The sequence below is a fragment of the Tenrec ecaudatus genome, chromosome 10 (assembly GCF_050624435.1).
Source record: "Tenrec ecaudatus isolate mTenEca1 chromosome 10, mTenEca1.hap1, whole genome shotgun sequence".
Taxonomy (NCBI): domain Eukaryota; kingdom Metazoa; phylum Chordata; class Mammalia; order Afrosoricida; family Tenrecidae; genus Tenrec; species Tenrec ecaudatus.
In genome coordinates, this window is record NC_134539.1 from 157352622 (window position 1) to 157374323 (window position 21702).

General features: G+C 55.3%; 1 protein-coding gene across 2 annotated transcripts in view; it reads left to right on the forward strand.

Moving 5' to 3' along the window:
* RPTOR (regulatory associated protein of MTOR complex 1) overlaps positions 1 to 21702 on the forward strand; it is a 231272-nt gene that overhangs the window by 66564 nt on the left and 143006 nt on the right. For both annotated transcript variants that reach the window (XM_075562327.1, XM_075562328.1), the window contains exon 2: positions 7376 to 7478. In XM_075562327.1, coding sequence (XP_075418442.1) covers positions 7376 to 7478 — 103 coding nt within the window. The remainder of the gene's footprint in view (positions 1 to 7375; positions 7479 to 21702) is intronic.

Here is a 21702-nt window from a genome sequence, read left to right on the forward strand (position 1 = left end):
CTCAGCAGCCACATGGGCAACAGGAGGCAGTGATTGTTACGCTTGAGCCCGCGGTTGTCGTCTTTCTCTCGGATCTTCTCCAGGGACAGGTCTCTCCTGATCGCGGGTTCCAAGTGCGAGAGACAGAGTCTTCTTTGGGACCATCCTCGCCACCACAGAGCTTTTGACTGCACTTTTCCCAGTGAGACCTGTTTGTTCTTCTACACGCCCTTCGGGGTCTTAGTCACAGGCCAGTGTCCGCGCTGGGCATTTTAGCAGGACAGGGGTGTGCTGGGAGATATCCAGGAGGTCCAGAGCACATAAGGACATTAGGTGAGTGTAGGAAGCCTACCGTGGTCACCTGGCCGTGAAGGTCACTAGAGCATCTTATCTCCCCCTGGGCCAGCGCACTACAGTGCAGGGTGCCAAAACAGTTGGTGGCTCCGAGGTCGCGTGCTGATCCCTCAGCTGCAAAGGAGTCTGAGGACACAGTCTGTCGTTGGACAGCAGGGACCGTCCATGGGCGATGATGGGGCTGGAGGGAGGCTAGGAGGTGACGGGAAGCCCAGCGGCAACTGCGGACGGTAGTCCCTATGGGACTGCTCTAATGGACAGCTGGGCACTGAGTCTCACAGAGGAGGGCCTCAGATTTCCTTGGTTTTCATGTCCTGCCAGTGTAGCACCGGCTGCCGTGCCCATTTTCTTGGAAAGATGTATCCTTTTCCTTGTGCTCCCCCTCCCCCCATGGGTGTTACTCCTAAGCTCCGGCTTTCCCATTTCCCCATCATAGCTTTCTGACTAATGTCCTGCAGGCCATTCTCTTCCTGGCTTGCTGAATGCTCAGGGTTGTCAGCTGGGAGTGGTGGGCGTCCCTGTCACTTCTGATCCACAGAGGCCTCTGTGCCGCAGCAAAGGAAGCAGCCCACGGCGCTCATCTTGGGGAGGGTCTTCTTCAGCTCTGCTGACCTTCTGCCTCCTGAGCTTGATGTCCTCCTCATGTTGGTACTCTGTTGACCACGCCAACCACATTTGTTCAGAGTCCGCTCACCTGTGTAATAAAGTCAGCACATCTACGGACTAGCCACGTGAGCGACACCACTGTAGAGTCCACCCGAAGCCACGCGACCCTGTGGCACCGTGCAGAACCCACATCCTTCCTCCATGGAGCGGCAGGGTGCCGGCCCCTGCCTTGGGTCAGCAGCAGCATGCCCTAAAAAGTGAGCTACTTTGGATTCTTGGAGAAAACCTTATTCTGACTACCCTTCCAGGTTTAATATGATTTTCAGAAAAATGTTTCTGAAGGGTCTGATGTTGGAGGCAAGCTCACACCCATGCCCGGCAAGCAACTGGTGTGGGGTGGGCAAGATGGGGCCTCTGAGAGGGGGCTCCGGGCAGCTGTCCCTGGTCTGTGCTCTTTCATCAGACTGCTGTACCGGACATTTCAAAGCCACAAGGTATAGAGAGCATTTGGCCTAAAACCAGTATCTGGAAGACTGAACTATGCTCTGGTTCGAAATGAGAGCCTGAACTTGGAATTGGCAGACCCTTGTCCCCTTCTCTTGGGACCTGGGGGTGGTCGTGGTCTGTGCTCTTTGAGCGTAGGTGGGCAGCTCCTCACCTCTCTCCAGGGACCCTTCCCTCCCTCACCAGATCCCCCGCCCCACAGCGTGCACGGTGTCTGCGCCTCTGCTTTTCTGTTCTAGTGATCAATTATACATCTGGATGGCTCTGCTCACTGCCGCCACACCGCATCTGCTGCCCCCACCTCTATGCTTGGCGGTACAGAACCCATGGGGAGCTGTGCTGGGGCGTGGGGAGTGTGTGAGTGACTGTTTTGATGTGCTCCTGAATCTGCGCTGTACCCAGGTGTGCATGGTAGAGGAAAGGAAGGAGGGGGTGGGGGCACATGCTCAGGAAGGGGCACGGGGAGCAGCCTGCAGCCATTGACCTGTTCAGAGTAGCCTGTGTTTTTCAGACTGGTGAATTGAGGTTCAAATTCTGGAGGGCTGTTAGGTCTGCCCTGGCCTTTAAAAGCCGTGGCGCTTTATCACGTCAGTTAAGGAAGAGGAGGCACCCACGAATGATCCCTCATGCCCTGGTTCAGATCCTCTTGGTGGATGGAGGCGTTAATGACTGTGCTTGTGTCCACAGGGTCTTGAAGGACTGGTGGCCCTGGAATGGGAAATGCCCTCCCAACTTAACAGCCGGCAAAGACTGGCTTGAGGGGACAGGGCTGTTTGTGGGGTGTGGCTCATGTGGAGTGTAAGCTTTGGTTCCTGGAAGGTGCTCCAGATGTTGGTGGGTGGGTGATGTGAGATCTGGAATCGTACCACACCATCCCTTCCAAAAATTGAATTTCAAAATGAATCGGCGCCACAGGGAACACTCGTAGGTACCAGTACCTTGCACCTGCTGCCCCCCACCTCTACGCTTGGCGGTACAGAACCCAAAGCCAGCATGCACCAGGCCTTTAAGGGGAGCCTTGGTGGCACTGCAGGCTAAGCACTGGGCTGCTAACTGCAAAGTCAGCGGTTTAAAACCCACCAGCTGTTCCTCAGGAGAAAGATGAGGCTGTCTGCTCCTATAAAGACTTAAAATTTTGGAAAAACTATACAGGCTTCCTGTGAGTTACAGTCGACTCAGTGGCAGTGGGTTTTGGGGTTATGCACCTTGGCTGCCCATGAGCACAGTGTTGGAACTTCAGAATCTCAGGAAACTTGCCCACACCCAAGGGTGACCCCCCTGCACACATGGACAAGGAAGCTGTGAGGCTGAAATGGAGGACTGTGCCCACGGCCACACTCGTTTCCCAAGGCCAGACTCCCAAGAACCCCTGGGCCCCAGCTGGGGGTTCTGGAATCCCTGTCCTGGAGGAGGCAGGCCATGCTGCCACTGTCGGTTATGTAATTTTGGACCATTAAATTTGATAGTCCGCTCATGTTCTTAACTCTTTGGCTGTATTATTAAGAAACATTAATCTGGAATTTGTGGAATGAGGTTCCACAGAAGTGGAAGTAAAACACTCAGTAGACATTTGAAGAAATAGGCAAGAATTGCAAACTCACCCCGGCCCAAATGAGGCCGGTAGTGTTCAGCTCCGCAGAAGCGGAGCAGCTGTAGCTGGACGATGTTTGCTGCTCGTGCCGCTCCCCTGCTCTGGGGAGTGAAGTGGTAGGGAGATGACAGGCCGGATATGGGTTTCCAGTTCACCCCCGGGTGTTTCCCTCCCATCCTCTTAGAAAGCGGAGGGCGGGCGGGCTGCAGGCTTAGGGCTGTATGGAGTGAGCAAGGATGAGTCGACTTAATTTGCTTCATTCAAGTAGCAGAGCTGACTCACGCTGTGCGTCATGGAGCCAGGCCCTGCTGCTGCACGCCGCCCCCCACTGGACTCGCTGCTGTCAGCCACAGCGGCTGTAATGAGGGACCTCTTGTGGCCACGGGAGCCTCATTAGTGCCCGCTGGGCCCAGTGCCACCAGTGGTCCCCCATTAGTCGCTTTGTCTGAGGGACTTGGAGGGCTTCCTCGACCATCATTTTCATAATTAAATCAGTCGTTATTTATCTCACAGAGAACTGTTTGTTTTCCGTTGGTGAGCTGTGCGTGTGGAGTTAGAGAGGGTGTCAGTTCCTTGTGCTGTTCGCAGCCACAGTTGGAAAGAGGATGTGTGCAGTGCTGGGTCCCTGCCTTGCCCCATTCTACGGGTGCACACAGAACCCCCAGCAGCATGCACTGGACTTCCCCAGGAGCTTGGGCCCTTGACCCATGACCCTCAGAGTATACGTCTCTGGGGTGGGTGGAGGGCTGGGCAAGCATTGCTAATGGGCAATGTTCTCCATACCCAGAGGATTCCCTCCTGGGCAGTGGAGAGAAGCTCCTTGCCTAGCCCCTTGGGAGGCCCCTTTTCACAGCAACCAGAAAGCCACAGGGGCAGGGTGTCCCGAAGTTCACCCATGGAAGCCTTTGGGGTTTAATTCTTTACACACACACACACACACACACACACACACACACACACACACACACACTTTTTTTATACACACACACACACACACACACCCCTTTCTCTCTCTCTTGTGAATTAGGTACTTCAGTTTTCCATTCAGTGTTTCAGACAGATTTTGTTTCATGTCCTTGTTTGCAGTCCCCACAGTATGCCCTCGGATCACTTGTGGTTGACTCTTCTCAGGAGGGCTGTCTGGAGCCATGGCCCCCCCACCCTGCCTGCTGTTGGACTGAAAGTGGAGTCGCCCTGGGGGCGGGCTCCATTCTAGGTCTGCAGGGTGACCAAGGGCCCTAGTCTCAGGGGCTCACCAGTCTCTGTCCAAGCAGTAAGCTTGGTCCTTTCGAGTTTTATTCCACGTTTTTCTCCCATGATATCAACATTCCTCACAGGCCCCACTCCCTAAAAAAAATCTTTGTGAAAGGGATGTGATGTCAGTTTAAGGCTCCTTCTTTTTGCAGATCACAGCAGCGCACTGAAGCATCTGGGCAGCCAGGGAGGCCGTGGTGACCCAGACAGCCTGTGGAGGGAGAACCTGAACCAGCAGTTGTCTTCACCCCACCCCTCCTGCAAGACCTGCCCGCCCCCACAGTGCCCACCTCACTGAGCCCCTGGAGCTCCAGCCGCAGAGCAGGGGGCATCCTCTTTATTTAAAGACCAGTCACGGCAGGTTTTGGTGCTTGTTGGCTGTGGCCGTGGGAACATGCAGAAAGGTTCCAGAAACATCTAGTTCTAAGCAGCCTGTCCTCAAAGGATGGGCTTGCTACACAGTGTATGCATTGGATTGTCAGGAGTCCTAGGGGCCATGCCTGGCAGACGGAGCTATCGTGGCTGCTCCCGGTGGCTCCTCAGCCCTTCCACCTGTCTGTCTCCATGAGCACTGCCGCTCTCCACGAGGTCAGTGTGTGGAGGCCTTAGTGCAGCTCCCTCACGAGTGGCCTCATGAGCGGAGAGGGGCCACTGACGCACTCCAAGCCCTCCCCTGCCACCGTAAGCTCTGTTTGGAACATGCGGTTCATTTCTTGATGTGGTGAAGATCAAATCCAAGTCTGTGATCATTCTTAATGAAGAAACACTTGTGACAGGCTCATTAGAACCAAGTGCAAAGATTAAAGCCGCCGCCATCCTTGAGCAGTCATTAGTCACTCAGTTCGCACTGTCTGGCCAGGCCAGAGACCTGGATAGAGACCAGGAGGGAGGACCAGATGGGGCGTGAGCCATGACAGCTCACTTGTACTAGGGGCTTCAGACACTAGATGGACAAGGTGATGGAATTTTCCATCAAGGTGATGGGGAAGTCTCGTGTGTGTCTGGGAAGCAGGGCGACTGTAGACAGAGTGATGTGAGAGGCAGCATTTGTCTGCACGGTGCAGGGTTACAGGGGAGACTGCACGATAGATAGCGCACCCCCAGGGAGCTCTGCACGTCACAGCGATGCCGCTGCCCACAAGGCTGGTGCTTTGAACCCACATAAAGATGGCAGCCTGGGAGGTCCTGAGGGCAGGGCTGCCCTGCCCTGCTGGGTCCTTTGAGGCTGCGAGTCCACTGGGCAGCCGTGGATGCTGGGATCTGGCAGTCGTCCTTCTAGGGAGATGCGGCACTTGGCGGGGAGGAAGCTTAGAGGCCTCGCGGAGGAGAGTGGGGGAAGTTGAGTAAACAGGTGTGCGTGCACACTGTGCCCCGGTGAGGAACAGCGATGTGCTGCAGACCCAGTCACAGCTGGTAATTTATGGGCCTGGTGCAGTCTGAATCCGAATCCCAAAGGGATTAAAAAGTGGAGTAATTCATTGATGTGCAAAAAACAAGTTTATGAACATAAATGTGGGCAAGTAAAATGTGGGGAAAACCAGTGAGGGAGGAGCACCCTCTTTAGCATTGGGGTGGGGGGCTGTCAGGTGGCACTGGCAGGTGGTTGTGAGGTTGGGAGTTGGATTACCCAGGGTCTGGCCGTGTAAGGGCTACCGGGGTAGGGGTGCTGGGGGGCTGCCTGGGCCGGGGTCTGACCCATGTGAAGGCTAGTCCAGGCTGAAGGAGCCCTGGCAGACCTCAGGAGAAGGGATACTGATGGACATGGTGGCCAGCTTTCTGAGGGAGAAGAAAGCAGTTTCCTCGGGTCACTTGCCAAGGAAACACCCCACCCCCAGGTGGGTTAGAGGGCTAATGTCACCTGCAGCAGCCCAGCACGTGCTGCCCACGTTTGCTCTTTCAGCAGCTGATCTCCGAGCCCGATGTGCCTGCTGCGGCTCAGGAGCTCGGAGCCTTCCCTCAGGAGCCCCCGGTCTGAGGGAGTATGGACAGGCCGGGCCGGGCTGGGCTGGGCTGGGGACACGGTGTTGCTGGTATAGGCCTGCGCAGTGGTTCTACTCTGAGCGGGTGGTGGGGTGATGGGCTTGGCCAGGGAGCTGGGAGGGGCAGGCTTAGGGGTTGAAGGTGACACCACAAGGAACTCATTGGGGCTTTGACAGTCTCTCAGTGGGTGCCCACTCCTCAGTGGGGTCCTTGTTTCTCTGATTGACTGCTGCCCCCTCCAAACGTGACTGGCATGTAGCCAGTGCTCAGGGACCCTTTGTGAACGAGTGCTGGTCTGCCAATGACTTCCAGGCCCCGTCGCAGCAGCTGGGAACACGCTGGGTGTTGAGATGATGGACCCAGCATTTGGTGTGCCAGGAGCAGGAGAGGGATCAGATAGCAAACACCAAACTTGGGAGTGTTGGACTAAACAACAGTGAATCAGAAAAATCTCCAATGTTGATAAATCAACCCATGAAAGATGAAGCACACAAATACTTCATAAATATTTGGAGTAAAAAAACAAACACAAAACTTGGGCATCCAAATACTAGAGTGCACACTAAGCCACGCTGGCAAGCCCTCTGCCTTCCAGTGCACAGGGATTCTTGATGACGAGACTCAGGCCCCCATGGCCCAGGCTTAGCTAAGGCACTTGCCAGGGGGTCTGAGGGCCCTTTTAGGGCTCATTCTATGGAGAACACAGCACAAAGAAGCCCAGGAAAGGCTTCTCTCCTGCCCTGTACCCCAGTCCCTGACACCTGTCTTCAGAGAAGGCAGTTCTTTTGGGAACAAGAACAAAAACACCTGGGGAGGTGGGGCATGTGGAGAGGGCTGGTGAGTCGGAGAGCAGTCTGAGGCCTGAGGAAGGGCCTGCTGCAAGCTTTTTGTTTCCCTGCTCTACCTCTAGGTGAAGACAGACCATCAGGTGGGGCAAGGGTGTGAGGAGGGGCAAGTGGGTCTGAGAACTGGGAGAGGGCTCAACTGAGCTCACTTTCCTGTCTTGCCTCCAGATGAAGATCCTCAGGGAGGCGGGTCAAAGTGAGAGGGGCTGGTGGGCTGGGGAAAGGGCTCTGCTGAGTTCCTGGTTTTCTGTTCTGCCTTCAGATGAAGACTGTCAGTGTTGCCCTAGTGCTGTGCCTCAATGTTGGTGTGGACCCTCCCGACGTGGTGAAGACCACCCCCTGTGCCCGCTTAGAATGTTGGATAGGTAAGTGAATTCTTCCCTTGTATCCAGCACTGTAATAGTAGTGATAAACATTTCTAACAACTGGACAGGTGGGTGATGTGCAGGAGGAGAGAAAGAGAGTATTTCTCTTGACCAGGATGGCGGTGACCCCTGTCCAGCAGAGCACATGCAAGACCACCTGCTTTGTGGCATTTAATGTTTGTGGCACAGGAACCACTCAGAAGGAGTGTGCATGGCCTCAGTGTGTAACCAGTGTCCCTGGAGTGATCACGGAGAGGCTGCTGTCGGTGTTCTCCATGCCTGGCTTCACTGTCTCACTGTCACCGTCTCTGCACTCTACTTTTTCAGCTACTGAGCCCAGTCCATTGCAGTGGCCACACACAGCCTACGGGCAAATACTCACAGGGAAAGGGCGTGTGAAGGATGTTAACAGGTGGTACTGCAGGTGAGAAATGCTCAGGCTGAAGTGTTTTAGCCAGGACAGGTCCGAGTTCTCTGGTGGCTGCTCATATAAAAGCCCAGAGGGCATGCTAACCTCTCTATCACCTCTGTGAGGACAACAAGCCCAGCTCCCCCAGTTAAGTGCCCAGGGACACCCCACTCCAGTAAGTTTCAGTCTGAGGTCACTCAGCTTCACGCTAACGGGCAGCAAGCCCGGCTACCCAGTTAAGTGCTCAGGGGCACCCCACTTCACAAGTTAGCCTTCTGCCCCAAAGCACTCAGAAGTCCACTGCTCTGATTCCGGTGCTGTTGCTGCTGCTGCTGCTGCTGCTGCTGCTGCTGCTGCTGCTGTGATGTCACAGTTGTCTTCTGTCAGGATCAAGGAGCTTCACTGTGGTAGGGATCTCGGGCCCAGAGGATGCACTCCACTCCTGGCTCTTGCTGGTGGTGAGATCCTAGCCCGCTCCTGCTTCTTGGAGGGCTCATTATATACGCAGCAGGCGGCCTTCCAATAAATGCTGGTCCTCGGAACTCACAGGGGAACCCGGCCAGTATGCAGGGCAGGCCGTTTGGTGGCAGTTACAGAGACTGCTTAGAAGAGCTGCATGAAATCATTCGCTGCCTCTGCAGCAACCAGCACAAGCTGTTTAAAAACGGAGCAGATGAATGAGTAAGTGAACGTTGCTCAGCCATGGCACGAGCCCCACACAGGCCGCCCTGCAGGATGGCGAGGCTGCCGGCTGCAGAAGGACAGCGAGCTGCAGCCTTGCCTGCAGGAAACAAGCTTGGGGAGGTGCATGTGGCGGGGGACATGGGATGATGACACGCGATGCCCCTTGAACAAGGGTGGTGGCCATGGGTGCCCAGCCTGGAAATAGCCATTCATGGCACTGCCCATTACGTGCAGATATGGTTGAATGGACTGGTATTTGGTGTGTGTATTTTTACCACAATTTAAAATATCGGTGGTGGGAGGAGGGTTGATCAGCTGACTGATAGACCTGTGTGAGTATCTTTCTAGAAAGGGTGAATACCTCACAGGTCTTCATCAAACAACCAAAGACCACCCGGTGCTGTCCAGACCATTCCGACTCACGGGTCCCATGCAAGGTTTCCCAAGGCTGCCCCTCGGCTCCCAGCGGGATCATCGGGGCTGTTCAGAGCCGCAGTGTGCCTGTCCCGTAGCGATGTTCATCCGTGCTGTGTGCAGCCACGGTTTGTTTCTCTGCAATAGAAGCGCCCCAGCCTTCGGTTGATGGGGATTACACCACATCCTAGAGAAGCCCCAAATCTTCACCACTGGACCAGGGGAGGTCAACATGATAAGCGAGCAAGGATGGAGGTTGGTGAAGGAGTCTGCCTTGCTGGGCTGCGCAGTCGATGCGCATGGCAGTGGCAGTCAGCAGACCCAGCAGTGGGTTGCACCGGCACAGCGGCTGCTGCACAGATCCCTTGAAAGTGCTCGGGAGCAAAGGCAGCCCTCTGAGGACGAAGGCGCGCCTGCCCTAACGGGCCAGGCCTTCCATGTCTGCCTCCGCCAGTGGCGTGGTCGCCCACTCCTCTTCCTCCTGAGTCACTGGAGGGTGCTCATGCTTGCCTGCTCTGACAGGTTCGCCCCACACAGTTGGGCTTCCGTGGGTGATCTGAAGAAGAACCGGGGCTCTTGCTGACATCTGGGTGTGTGGTTACTCTGCTCTTCTGAAGGCCGGGCCGGTCTGTTACAGGCATCCTTCCTGAGTCCCGCTTGCTTGGTGTCTTCTTGTGGTCCCAGCCTTCCACTCAAGAACAGTTAGGACATTCCTACTTGATCCCCCTCCCTAATAGAAGGAGCCCTTCCGCACACAGCCTCCTGGATCACTGTTGACAGGACAGTGTTCATGGAAACAAAAAGAACTCCTGTCAAAGGTAGAGGGCGAAGGAGACTCAAACTCAACATTAACTCAAGGCTGTGTCCTGTGAGTTGCTGAGGCCAGGCACATCTCACACCTCCACCCTTCTTACTCATTCTGACACCAGCCATCCTTCCCACGGCACTCTCCTTCCTGCTGGCCCCAGAACTCACAGACCATGCTCACGGTGATGACCTTGATGAAGACGTTAACAGGTTAAAAGTCAGGATCAGAAGTGCTCAGCTTATAGTTCTCTTCTGTAGTGCTGCCTTTCTCTGGCTATTGCCCTGTTGGCCTGGTCTTCCCCTGCTCTGGCCATCTGAACACAGAGCTCTTTTAGCACTACTGATAAATGCGCCAGAGGGTATGCCACTCTACCGCCTTAGCTGAAGGCACCCAGTTCAGCTTGGGTCAGCAAACTTAGCTCCTCCAGTCAAGTTCCTGGAGGCCTTCAGTCTGTCAACTCGCCTCCCTGCCTGAGGACACCCACATTTACTGGCTCCTTGGGCCTGGAGGCCCACTACTTTCTTCCCCTCAGGCTCCTGTTTCTGCTGCTGCCACTCCTGTTACTTCACTGTGTCCAGACTCTGCTCCTGGGTCCAGGAGGTTCATTGTCTGGGGTCTTGGGTCTCAGAAGACACACTCCAGTCTTGGCTCTTCTCTCTTGATGAGAGTCCCCCTCTTGTTTCAGAGAAGATTTATTTCAGCATGTCAGAACCCACCACTTCCTAGCTAGAGTTCCAAGGTTTTACGTTCACAACTCGTTCTATGAACAACCACTGAGAACTGAAGCATAGTGTCTATCAGCACCCCTCTCACCTCTCACCCAGACCATCAGGAGGAGAAAATGCACACACACCCCACCACCCCCATGGTGGGATGGGAGCTATAAGAGCCACACTGCCCCAGCCCTGCCTGTGCCTCGGCACGAGACACAGCAAAACAGACAGCTTTCTGTACGTATTTAAAATATAAATTTACCTGAGGGAAACCACCTACTTTGCAACAACTTGGAGTCATTTTCATCGTCACAAGGGAATGTTCTAAGTTGAACTTGGATTTGGCCTGATCTTAGGATGGGAACGCTGAACAATGTGCTCAAGAAGAAAAAAGGAAAAAGTCGTCATAGCTCGACTCTGCAAGCTACAGTGGTCTCCAGAAGTTCGAGTTTCATTCCAAGAACTATTTTGGAAGGGTCTGGTGCAAGTCCTCCGGATTGAGGGGTTCAGGGGCTGGGTTAGTCAAAGTGTGGCCCCACGGCCTCATCTGACAGGAAGTGCCGACACTCTGCTCCCTTCCTTCTGACAAGCAAGGTATGTCCTCTGTCCCACCAGACAGTTGTGACATCCCGAATTAACCTGGACAACAGCCACCATGGTAGCTCCAGCCCCAGCTCAGTGATGTCCGTCCCTTTTAGAGCAGAAGGCCTTACTGCTTTGTGCGTTGCCTGGAAAGTCCCTTTCTGGAATCAGGAGACAACCTCAGCCTTCCCTTGACACTTGTGAGCTGATCCTTGGGAGAGCCTGGGCCCACTGTTTGAAGACGTGGCTGGTGCTTCCTTGTGGTTGAACCCAGGCTGTGCCTCCTGGGCGGGGTTCTCCAGACAGAGACCTGGTTTGGCATCACAGTGTGTCAGGTGCCTCTTGATTTTGATGGACCCTTCCCTTCTCTGGTCAGTAAGCCCCGTCGGGGGAGAGGCACACCCGTGCACTCACCTGGGGCTCCTGCTGTCTTTTCTTGGCCTTGGACTTCCCATCCCGGAGTGGTGGGAGCCTGTGCAAGTTGGCTTCGGTGCACTCTCTCGCCTTGCTTTCATCACGCTCTGGGTGCTGCTGCCTTATTTCTGGGGATGTCAGTTTGTCTCAGGCCCATCTTGTTCTTTCACTACCTGGTGCCCAGAATCAGCCATCTCCCTACAGAGCCCCTACTCCTGCTGGTGGAGGGCAACCCACAGAAGCCAAGGGTTAGCCTCTCCATGGACAGAGCATCAAAAGTACTGACGAACTGAGGGTGCCCAGAGCATACACACAGTGAGGGCAAAGGTGGCACCCTCTAGTGTCCTGTCTGGTCCCCGTGGTGCGTGGCGCCACCAGAGCGCAGGAGGTTGTGCATTCATGCATGCCCCACTGTGCTGAGCCTGTAGAATGGAGCCAGTGGGGGAGCAGGACAATGAAGATGGCTCCGTGCAGAGACCAGCACATGAGCGAGGTGTGGCAGTGCCCCTTGGCAACTCTCCAGCATACCTACATAGCACTTGCCCCCCGGTGTCAGAGGAGGAACCTGAGTCCCTTCCCAAATATGCTTCACCTGCCCCCCCCACCCCCTGTGGCTCCCTTCCCCAGCACTATTCCAGGTTCCCATGAGCTGCCCCAGCCGAGCTGGCATCTGGCAGATGATAGAATGCACGTGGCTCCTGCCTGTGTGCACAAGTCAGTGATGTGGCAGGGTCCCGTTGGGCGTCCTTGCAGTGATTGAGTGTGAGGACTGGCTGTTGTGTGTTTGTTGAACACAGCTGCACTGAGCTAGGCTTCACACATACTTCACTGTTCATGGCGTGTGTGTGAGCTGATGGCCTTGGTGCATGTGGTGCGTGTATTGTCAGCTTGACTTGGCTCAGAACATTGTCATCCTGCTGGCGCTCACCCCTACCCTCAGCCACACAGCCAACCCACTCAGCTGCTTGTGCAGGCGAGACTGGCTGCTGTAGGACTACTGGAGGGAGGAGGCACGCCCATGTGACAGCCCTCTCTCAGCACTGTGTTGTCTGGACTCATCGTCATGGCGTGTGTGTCAGACTCACACGCCATTGCACGCAGGCTCATCTGTGCTGTCTGTGCTGTAGTGTGTGTCGCACCTGCTTCTCCTGAAAGCTGGCTGATAGACGGTTGCACGTCCTTTAGTCCGTGGGCGTGCAGCTGGGTTGCTTACGCTCTGGCTGCACTGCTGTGAACACGGGTCTATGTTAATTCTCTTGGGGAGAGCCCTGAGAGTGGGTTGCCCTGTCCCGCACTCCCACCCTTGTTCCAGGAGGGATCCCGTTTTCCTGCAGCGTGCCTCGGACTCTTGGAGACAGTGTGTGCTGGCCGGCAGCTGCTCTGCCCTCGGAGAGGAGGGCAGGGGTGGCTGTAAACGCGATGGCCTTTTCTCCATCTGTTTGTGTGCCTGTGCACTTATTACCTCGTACGTACACGGATGCACACGCATGTTGGCGGCGGGCCTGCTCGCAGAGGCGCTGAGGGGGTATTTGTGTTTGTGACGGGACCCTGAAGGTTTTTCTGCGGTGACAGCAGCTTTGTTGGCAGAATTACTGAGCAGAAGATAGATTATACCAGCCTGAGATGGCTGTGTTCCCTTTCTGTGAGCCCCTCCTTTCCTGACTGCTCTGCGCAGTACGTCAGGTAGGGGGCTCTCACAGCTCCCAGCCTCCTCCCTGCCTAACTCCTCACCCGCCTCCCTCTGGATATGAAGGTGCCACTGACTACGTAGAAACGAGCTCGTCTCTTTCCAGAGGAGCAGGGGAGGCCGTTTTGTTTGATGGCTGCACGGTAAATGCTGCAGCAGTCGCCACAGTCCCACACAGGTGTGCCTTAGCCCGGGCCTCCAGGAGCCTGCCTGCTCGAAGCAGAGCACCGAGCACCGGACAACGGGATGCTAGATGCACGTTGACTGATGGGAGGTCAGCTCAGGAAGGCTCCCCACATGCAGGAAACGCTGCTTTCCCAGGAAGTGCCCGGGGTCACCGAGCGCGCACTGGACCTAGAGAGAAGCACTTGGACTTCTTCCGTCTGCACCCTCCCTGCCCGCAGCTGGACCTGTGGGGCCCTGGGCTTCAAACCTGACTTTGTCTGCCCGTTATACCAGCCTCTCCTAGGAGTGTCTCTGGCCACTGAGGGACCGGGGTCAGCCCACTCTTTCTCTTCCACACGATCCCCAACAACCCCTGGTAGATGACTGTCCATCAAGTTAGGACTGTCTTCCTCTCACTGACCCCACCATGCTGATACCTCCTTTTCTGTCTCCTTCCTGCGGGGGGTAATGTGAACCTCAAGGACTGCGTCTAAAAGGGCACCAGCCTCCTGTCTTGGGACACAGCAGCAGGTGACCTGGGGCTTCAGCTGACTTCCACTGCTGGGGGAAGAGGCCCTCCCAGAGACTGGGCTGGTGCTGGGTTGCAGAACGCAGCTGCTGTGCAGTGAGAACCCCTCCCCCGAGAAGGCCCAGGGGTCCCTATCACCAACCAGTTACTGCCAAGGGGGTGAGGGCAGCCACCAGTATGCCACGCTTACCCGCCCTTGCTCTTGGCAGCAATGGAAGTCTCTGCCGACATGCGTCGCTGATGAGAACAAACTGGTGGCATTGTGGGTAATGACACATAGCTGCTGCCAACCATCACCGTTCAAAGCAGCCCCTCTGCCATTACTCATTTTCTCAATCAGAGCTGAGGTGCTCAAGGTCAGACCATTAATTAGTGGCAGAGTCCTTGAAAGCCATGCAGAGGAATTTGCACTTGATCTAGTAGGCAGTGCTCAGCTAATCAGGCAATTAACAACGATTTGCTCAGTGTCTACTACCCACCAGGTACAAAGAAGTACAAAGACGCTCAGAGCTGTGCACACCGGAGGGTTTTTCATTTCAGCTTGCTCTTGAAGTGCAGCCTGTGTGCTGGAGGGTGTGCCTGACCCAAGGGCACGGATTATTGGGAGACGTCGTCCCGGCCTGACCATAGCCTCGGAACCCGGCCAGAAATACAGGCTCTGCTCCTGCATGTCACTGCCCACCCCACTTTGGGGTGCCTGCTTTCTGACAGCCCACATGGTCTTGGCTGCTATTGGTGGATTCCGGCTCTGGTTTCTTTGACTGTTGTCTCGACAGGCCCGTCCTGCTGTGGCCAGCCCCTTGCTGAGTGGAGCTGCGAAGATTCAGGCCGACCTGGTGGTTGGCAGCCACGCACACACCTGCTCCTTCTTGACAGCGTCTCTGGGTTTGTTTCACTCGTTGTGCCCTGGCCCACCCTGTGGCCCACAGCCACACCCTGTCTCCTTCACCGGGAGAGAAGAGGCAGCCGGAGGATCTCAGACTCAGGCAGGCCCGACTAGGAGGGCGGGGTTCCCCCTGCCATGTCAGCGTGAGCGTGCAGCTGGCTGTGGAGGACATGTTATCCTGAGGGAAAGTCAGCAGGCAAGGTGGGTGGTAAAGGGTGCTCTAGGGTTGAAGGTCTCTGGGAAGCTGGCACCCACCACAAATGACCTCTGCGCCCTCAGGGCATGACACTGGACTGCTTCAGACTTCAGCTTCCGCCTCTACATATGGGGGCGGCCTGTGGTCCTTTGGGGTAAAGTGCTAAGAGTTCGGAAACACAGAGTGTGTGGAAAGGCTCGTAGATGGAGACCCTGAAAGGCGCCTACAATTGCCAGTTACCATCCACTTTGTCCACCCTCCTCATTCGTGAATTCGACCACACCTGCTCACTGCTGATCTTCATGAGACCTCTCCCCAGCATGCCCCTAAAGGGAAAAGGGACCCTGGGAGGCTCCACTGGAGTGTCATGTGAGGACAGAGCTCAAACTTACCTTTTTCAAGACCTGACAGCAGCATCCATCCAGGAACTGAACTGTCGCTGCCCACCACGTCCTGTGTCTTCAGTCCTGCCCCTCCCAGCGCTTCCCAAGCCCACTCACTGCCAGAGCCTCCGAGGAGGAAGGCATCATGTTAATTGAGTGCTGGGAATCCCAGAGGATGGCCTGTGACAGCCCTACACAGTTGATTTCAGTGTGATGAATGGCTGGGTACCGCCCCTGCCAGCAGGCGGGCAGGTAGCTCAATCCCAGAGCAGGCCTAGGAGAGTGGGCGCAGGGGCGAGAGGCCTTTGCTAATGAGCAGGGCTTTCAGTGTATGCAGGGAGACTGGTGACGTCCACAGAAGTGCGGCTGCAGCATGGTTCTACACCCACAGTCCCCTGGCCCCTTTGAGAATGCTGGCAAGGATGGCAAGGGAGGATCTGACTGTCTGAGTGGAGAGTTCAAGGGGAGGGTGTGAGTTTAGCCCTTTCCTCCCCAAACTCACTGGACTCATGACCTGCAGGGCACCAGTTGTGGATGGCAGGAGGTCGGGCTTGATTTCTTTATATGGATACAGGACTTCCTGTGTCTTGTCCCTCCTGTCCCCCCCCCCCCCGTCCACTACCCCCAAGCAGAATGGGTGTGGGTGAGACCGCTCACGCTGCTGTGTGTGCCCCCATGGCCAGTCACTGCTTTGTACCAGCCTGTTGACGTTGAGTGCATTCTGACTAACAGTGACTCTACAAGTGCGAAGAGGAGAGCGGCCCTGGAGGGTTTTGTCTTTTCACGGAAGCAGACGGCCTCATCTGTCTCCCACAGACTGGCTGGTGGATTTGAACTCCCAACCTTTTGGCTAGCAGCTGTCTGCTCAACCATTGTGAATCTTGGCTTATGTATTTAGTGGTCTTTAATTTCCATCAATCCAGATCTGAGCTCATGCCTGTTTTTATTCCTGGCTTGGTCACTTGAATTGGTTCAGCTAGCAGCAGACTTAATTCAGGTCAGTTGATTTCTTTTTCCACCTTAACACTGTTCCTGCCAGGAAAAAAGAGAAACAGTAACGTCTCATTCCTGTCATTATCAGTCCTCCCAAGCTTCCTGTTATTCTCCCAGACAAGTGAGCGAGCAAGAGCCTGATGTTTATACCCGCTGGGGATCAGGCTCTCTTGACCATTACATTATAACTGTTGCCGGTGTGGGCAGATGCAGAGAAGCCACCAGGTGATTTTGATGTGCCTGTCCAGGGACCGAGGCGTGCCTGACGCAAGTTATCTCATGTGCGCGTAAAAGTTGGATGTTGAATAAAGCAGACAGAGATGGATGCATTTGAATGATGGCCCTGGAAAGATCATCGAAAGCCCCAGACCCTTGACCAGACGGACTGCCACAGTGACTGCAGCACAGGCTCAGGCGTAACAGCAGTGGAGAGATGGTGCCGGGCTGGTGGTGGTTGGTTCTGTTGCACATCGGGTTGCTCTGAGTTGGAACCACCTGGAAAGCACCTAGCGACAACCACCACTGATGTGGTTTACGGCCCTTTCTACCTCTGAGGTCGCCATATGCTATAGTTTATTGTGCCAGCCTGGCCGATAAACACAAGTAGGATTAGCTGAAGGGCAGAGGGATAAATGGCTTGGTGAGTCTCACCTTGGTTGTTCTGTGCCTCAGTTTAAAGGGGTACACTACCTGTGGGATGCCTAGCCTGTGGACTGTGTCGCTGTAAGTTGAGGTCCCTTTAAGCCCACACGATTGGAATGCTCATCTCTGGAGCTGGGGACTGACAGTTGATGAGAGTTGGGGACCTGCCTTGCTGTTTGCTGCCTGGGTATATATAGCCCAGCTCTCTCTACAGAAGGGGACTGGCAACTGGCAGCTTTCAAAACTTGAAGGACTGCTAGTGTCTCACTGCTTTATAATTTACCTGTTAATTTCTTGTATTATCTATTATATTATTTAACAGTTTATTTTTGAATTATATATAATTACTAGCAATCTGGTTTGTGTCTCTAGAGAACCCTGTCCAATACACCGTATGATCCATAGGATTATCAGGTTTCATTTTAGACATCCACGAGAAGGGGTCTCATACTTTGCTTTTCCCAGTGATGTCTCTGTTGTATTTGTGCACCAGCATGCCTTTCTGTGCACTGTGTGTGGGTATGTCCTGGTATGCCCATACACGCATCCTCTCAATGATGGATTTACTAGTTAATTTTTACTGTAAATTAGGTAAGGGTTTATAGTTCACATCTACTTTATGTTACAACAGTTTAAACAATTCATCAGCCCTCCCAATACTTTTCCCTGTGCCCACTCCTTGATTTCTCAGTCCCTCCTGTGGACCCTCTTCCACTTTGCCTGAATCAGCATCCACCAATAGCCTAGCCTGCCCCTCTAAATTCCCTCCCTCTGTCCCTTCTGCCCCCTGACTACTTAAATTTGTATTTGTTAAATTTCCTGTGGTGCACTTCTGATGAGTCTGTCAGCAATTTTCCTACACTCAAATCATTAATCAGGTTCTTGTTGTGAGCATGCCTACACTAGCTGCTGCCGGGCTCTGTGTCCATCCAGCCAGGGTGCCGCTATCTTGTCTCCATGCGCATGATAGCTGCATCCTCTGCTGGCCAGCTTCCTTGGTGGCTGCCTTACCGGGACACAGGTTCTGTGGTGCTGGTGCATCGTCCCAGAGGATCTTGTTTGACTGTTAATGTTACCGTCGGCGTGGAAGTTAGTTTTCATGGGCATTTTCGTGGCCTGGCTCTCTCCAGCTTGCAGGAAGGCTGGGAGCTGGTGCTTCCCAGTTACTCATCCTTCTGTGCACTGAGTTTTCTCTCAAAGCGCCCTCTGGCTGCAGTTCTTAGTGCCTCTGGGTTTCCGCACGCCTGTTCCATGTGGGTTGGAGTCAAGGCCATGGCTGGGAGCTCTGCTTGGTTTGGCGTGGATCAGGTTACTATGGATCAGTTGGGACTGTAGTTTATTCTCTTTTCTGGACGTGTTGAATTTGTAAGCGTGTGTCTTTTGTCCCCCAACTCCACACACGTGACACAGCATTAGACCTCTGCTATGGCCCTAGGCCCTTGAGCTCTTTTCCTTGAAGTCCTTTGGGTTCTAAGGGTGGCCTTGCCCAGTGGGCTGTCAGGGGAGCTTCTCCTGCACATACATGTCTTGGTTCTGCCAAGGCAGAGCAGTGGGGTCAGGGAGTGGGCCCAGTCAGCTGATTACCCTGTACAGATGACCAGCGAGTCTCTCCCATCCTCTCCTGGGCTGGTGAGCCTCTGTGGGGCACATCTCTGCAGCCTGGCTGGTGTGCCTTCTCACTTGCTGTCGGGCTCTGACAATGTCTTCTTTTCCGTCCCGGCGCTTGTAGCTTTGTGCCTTTAACCATATTCTTCATCGCCATTCCATGGACTTCACCCGGGGCTGGAGATAAACGAGGTATGTGCTGCTTCGTGCTGCTGGAGGTCTTGGGCTTGGGTGCAGAATGAAGGATGGCGGCCGGGGCGTCCCTTGGAGAGTGGGGTTCAGGCCTTGGCCAGGAGCAGCACTCTGCAGAGAGAGGATCTGTGCTGGTTCTGAAGAGCCAGTGATTTTCCACTTGGAGGAAAGTCAGTGGTTGGAGGCAGAGGTGGGAATGTATTGTGGACACATAGGTGGGCGGGCGGGGGGGGGGGGCACTGTGGACACCTGACAGGAAGAGCATCAGAGAATTTCAGTAGGTAGTTACCTGGCTCTCCAGCTCCATTGCTTCTGAAACTAGCTCCCTGGTCCTGACCCCAGAAATGTGCCTGCACATCAAGCAGTCTTCACTTCTTACTGGCAGCGGTCAGCTTGGGGTCACTCGGACACAGAGACAGCCTTCATACACAGCGGGCCCACTGAGCTGAGCTTCCCAAACTGTGCTGCTCAGCGCTTGGTGCTTCAGTGCGGGGCCCAGTGACTTGGTCCCCACCCGGCGGAGCTCAGGCTCGGGGCGGGCGCCATGACTTGCTTCTTTGCCTCCAGACATGTGGGCGTTGCAGGCAGCCTGCTGCCAGCTGCTCCCCGCCCTGCGCTCTCTGCTGGGGACCTGCTGCTGCTGCTGCTTGGGTTTTTCCAGATGCCTACCCCAGTCTTGCCCCTGAGTCCTGGTTTTGATTCCTGCCCCCACACCCCACAAAGAGGCACACTGTGACCCTTGTCAGCTCAGTGCCCTCACCATCTTGTGCTGGCACCGGGCCATATCAAAGAGAGTGAAGCCTTGCTCTTCTTGAAATTTGCACACCAACCGGTCAGGTGACTGCCTCCCCGTGTAAACACCGGGCCAGAAGTGAGCCGGCCAGGCTGACCAGGCCTCCTCACCGCTGTCCGCTTTGTCTCGGCCTCTGAGCAGCCCGAGTCCTAGCGCCCCAGCAGGAGTGTGGGAGCAGGCTTAGAGTGTTCTCTCTTGACCACTTTCCTACCCGAACAGGGTTCCACGGGAATGTTCCAAGAACACACAGCGTTGTTCTGACCCACAGCCGAGGTAAGTTTGCCACCAGTGAGGCCGGCTGTTGGCACAGGGCAGGCTTTCCTTTGAGCCGTTACTGGTCCTCGCCTAGACCCCCAGTGAGCATGGCTGACCGTCCTCACTCAGATCCCCTTAGTTTCTGACGAGTGGATCATTGTGAAGAATGCGGGCCTCGCACTTTGCCCAGTGATGGCCTTTCTATGGGGACTTGTCTGCGGTGTTTCTCATCGTTGACCCACCGTGGTGCTGTCAAGCCAGCTCCTGCAGCCAGAGTAGAATTGCCCTGCTGGGGCCCTGAGGCTGCCAGTCTTCATGGGAGCAGCTGCCTCGTTTTTCTCTTGAGTCGCTGGTGGGTTTGAACCACCAACCGTTCTGGTAGCAGCCGAGCACTCAGCCCCCGGACTGTGCTACTGAGGTGCAGTGTGAGTCCTGTTTCACCCTGTCGCCTCAGCATGACTTGTCACTGTGGGAGCTGACCTCGGTCACTGAGCAGGAGAAGACTGGCAGCATACCATGCTGCGCAAACCCCTCCACATACCTCAGAAATGGACCACTGGGCCCCCACCCCAACCCCCTTGAAGAGGGAGGGTTAGCATTGAGTTCCATCTACATGGCTTGGAATTTTGCATAGGACATTTGTCAGTCTCTCCAGAGATAATCGCTGGTACCCGTTGGTCTGGCCCAACATTCAATCACAGGCCACTGACCTTGTCCTTGGGCTGTGCCGGCCATGGCCATCCATGCCTTCAGTTCTCTCTGGTGTCCTGAGCCTCGCCCCTGCCACTGCGTGTGGTGTGTGAGCACTGCCTCACTCTCCGGCCCTGGTGGGAGTACTTGTTTGGACGTTCACTTGAAGGGTTGAGTGTCGCTGGTGGGGGAAGGGCGGTGCTGAGCTCATTTCCACTGTGGAAGAGCGGGCCCACAGCAGTGTATGCTCAACTGTGGTCTCGCAGGGGCCAGCTGCTATGTGTCCCGCGTGGCGGTGGGTGGGCTCCGCTGGCAGCCGGGAGCTTATTCGTGTTGCACCACCAGGGTTCCGACTGGGTGGCAATCCCTCTTCTGTCACTGTGCCATGTGTCCTGCCAGGAGTGGGAGGACCTCAGGAGCTCATCTGATGTGCAGGTGCATTGGAAGGGTCACAAGCAGTACATGGAGGGGGAAGCAGAGCGCAGGGGGCCATCCAAGCCCTTGGCTTAGATGACAGACTTAAATCTTGGGAGCCCCAGCTGACCGTGTACCCGCAAGCATGGCTGGGCGCTGGCTGTTGTGAGGGCAGGCGGTGCGGTGAGGCTTCATACAGGAAGCTTGTGCTGGGACGCCCTCGGGAGGGCAGGTACACAGGGAAGCAGGGTACCTGGAGGCCCCTGATAAAGGGAGCAGGATGGAGTTGGGCCTGTGCACCGAGGTGGGGCGTCAAAGCTACACGTTAGAAACTGCTGTCTGCCCCACCCGACCTTCTTGGGGCAGGTACGTCCTTATGGCAGTAGCCAGGGCATATTCGCTGGCAGGGTTGTGGACAGCTCAGCAAGAACCTGGCAAGCTTCGCTGAGATGCCCCTTGGCTATTTTCAAACTGCACCCATTGAGTTCCCGCCCTCCTCATCGTCCTGGGCAGCACACGTGGGTGATACCACCTTAGCCTTGCCTTGGACACTAGTGGCCACTGTGTGGGGGGTGAGCCTGCTGCAACTCATGCCTGAAGGGGCCACCGCTTGACCTCGGTCTGGACAGTGACTGCGGGAGCCTGTGACTTAGAGGGAAGTAGGTGGGACAGAGGCAGCCTTCAGTTAAGATGAGACAACTCCCCCACCCCCCTGCCATCTGGCATGCTGTTCTTGACAGCCTGGTCATGCCCTCACAGCGTGGGGGTTT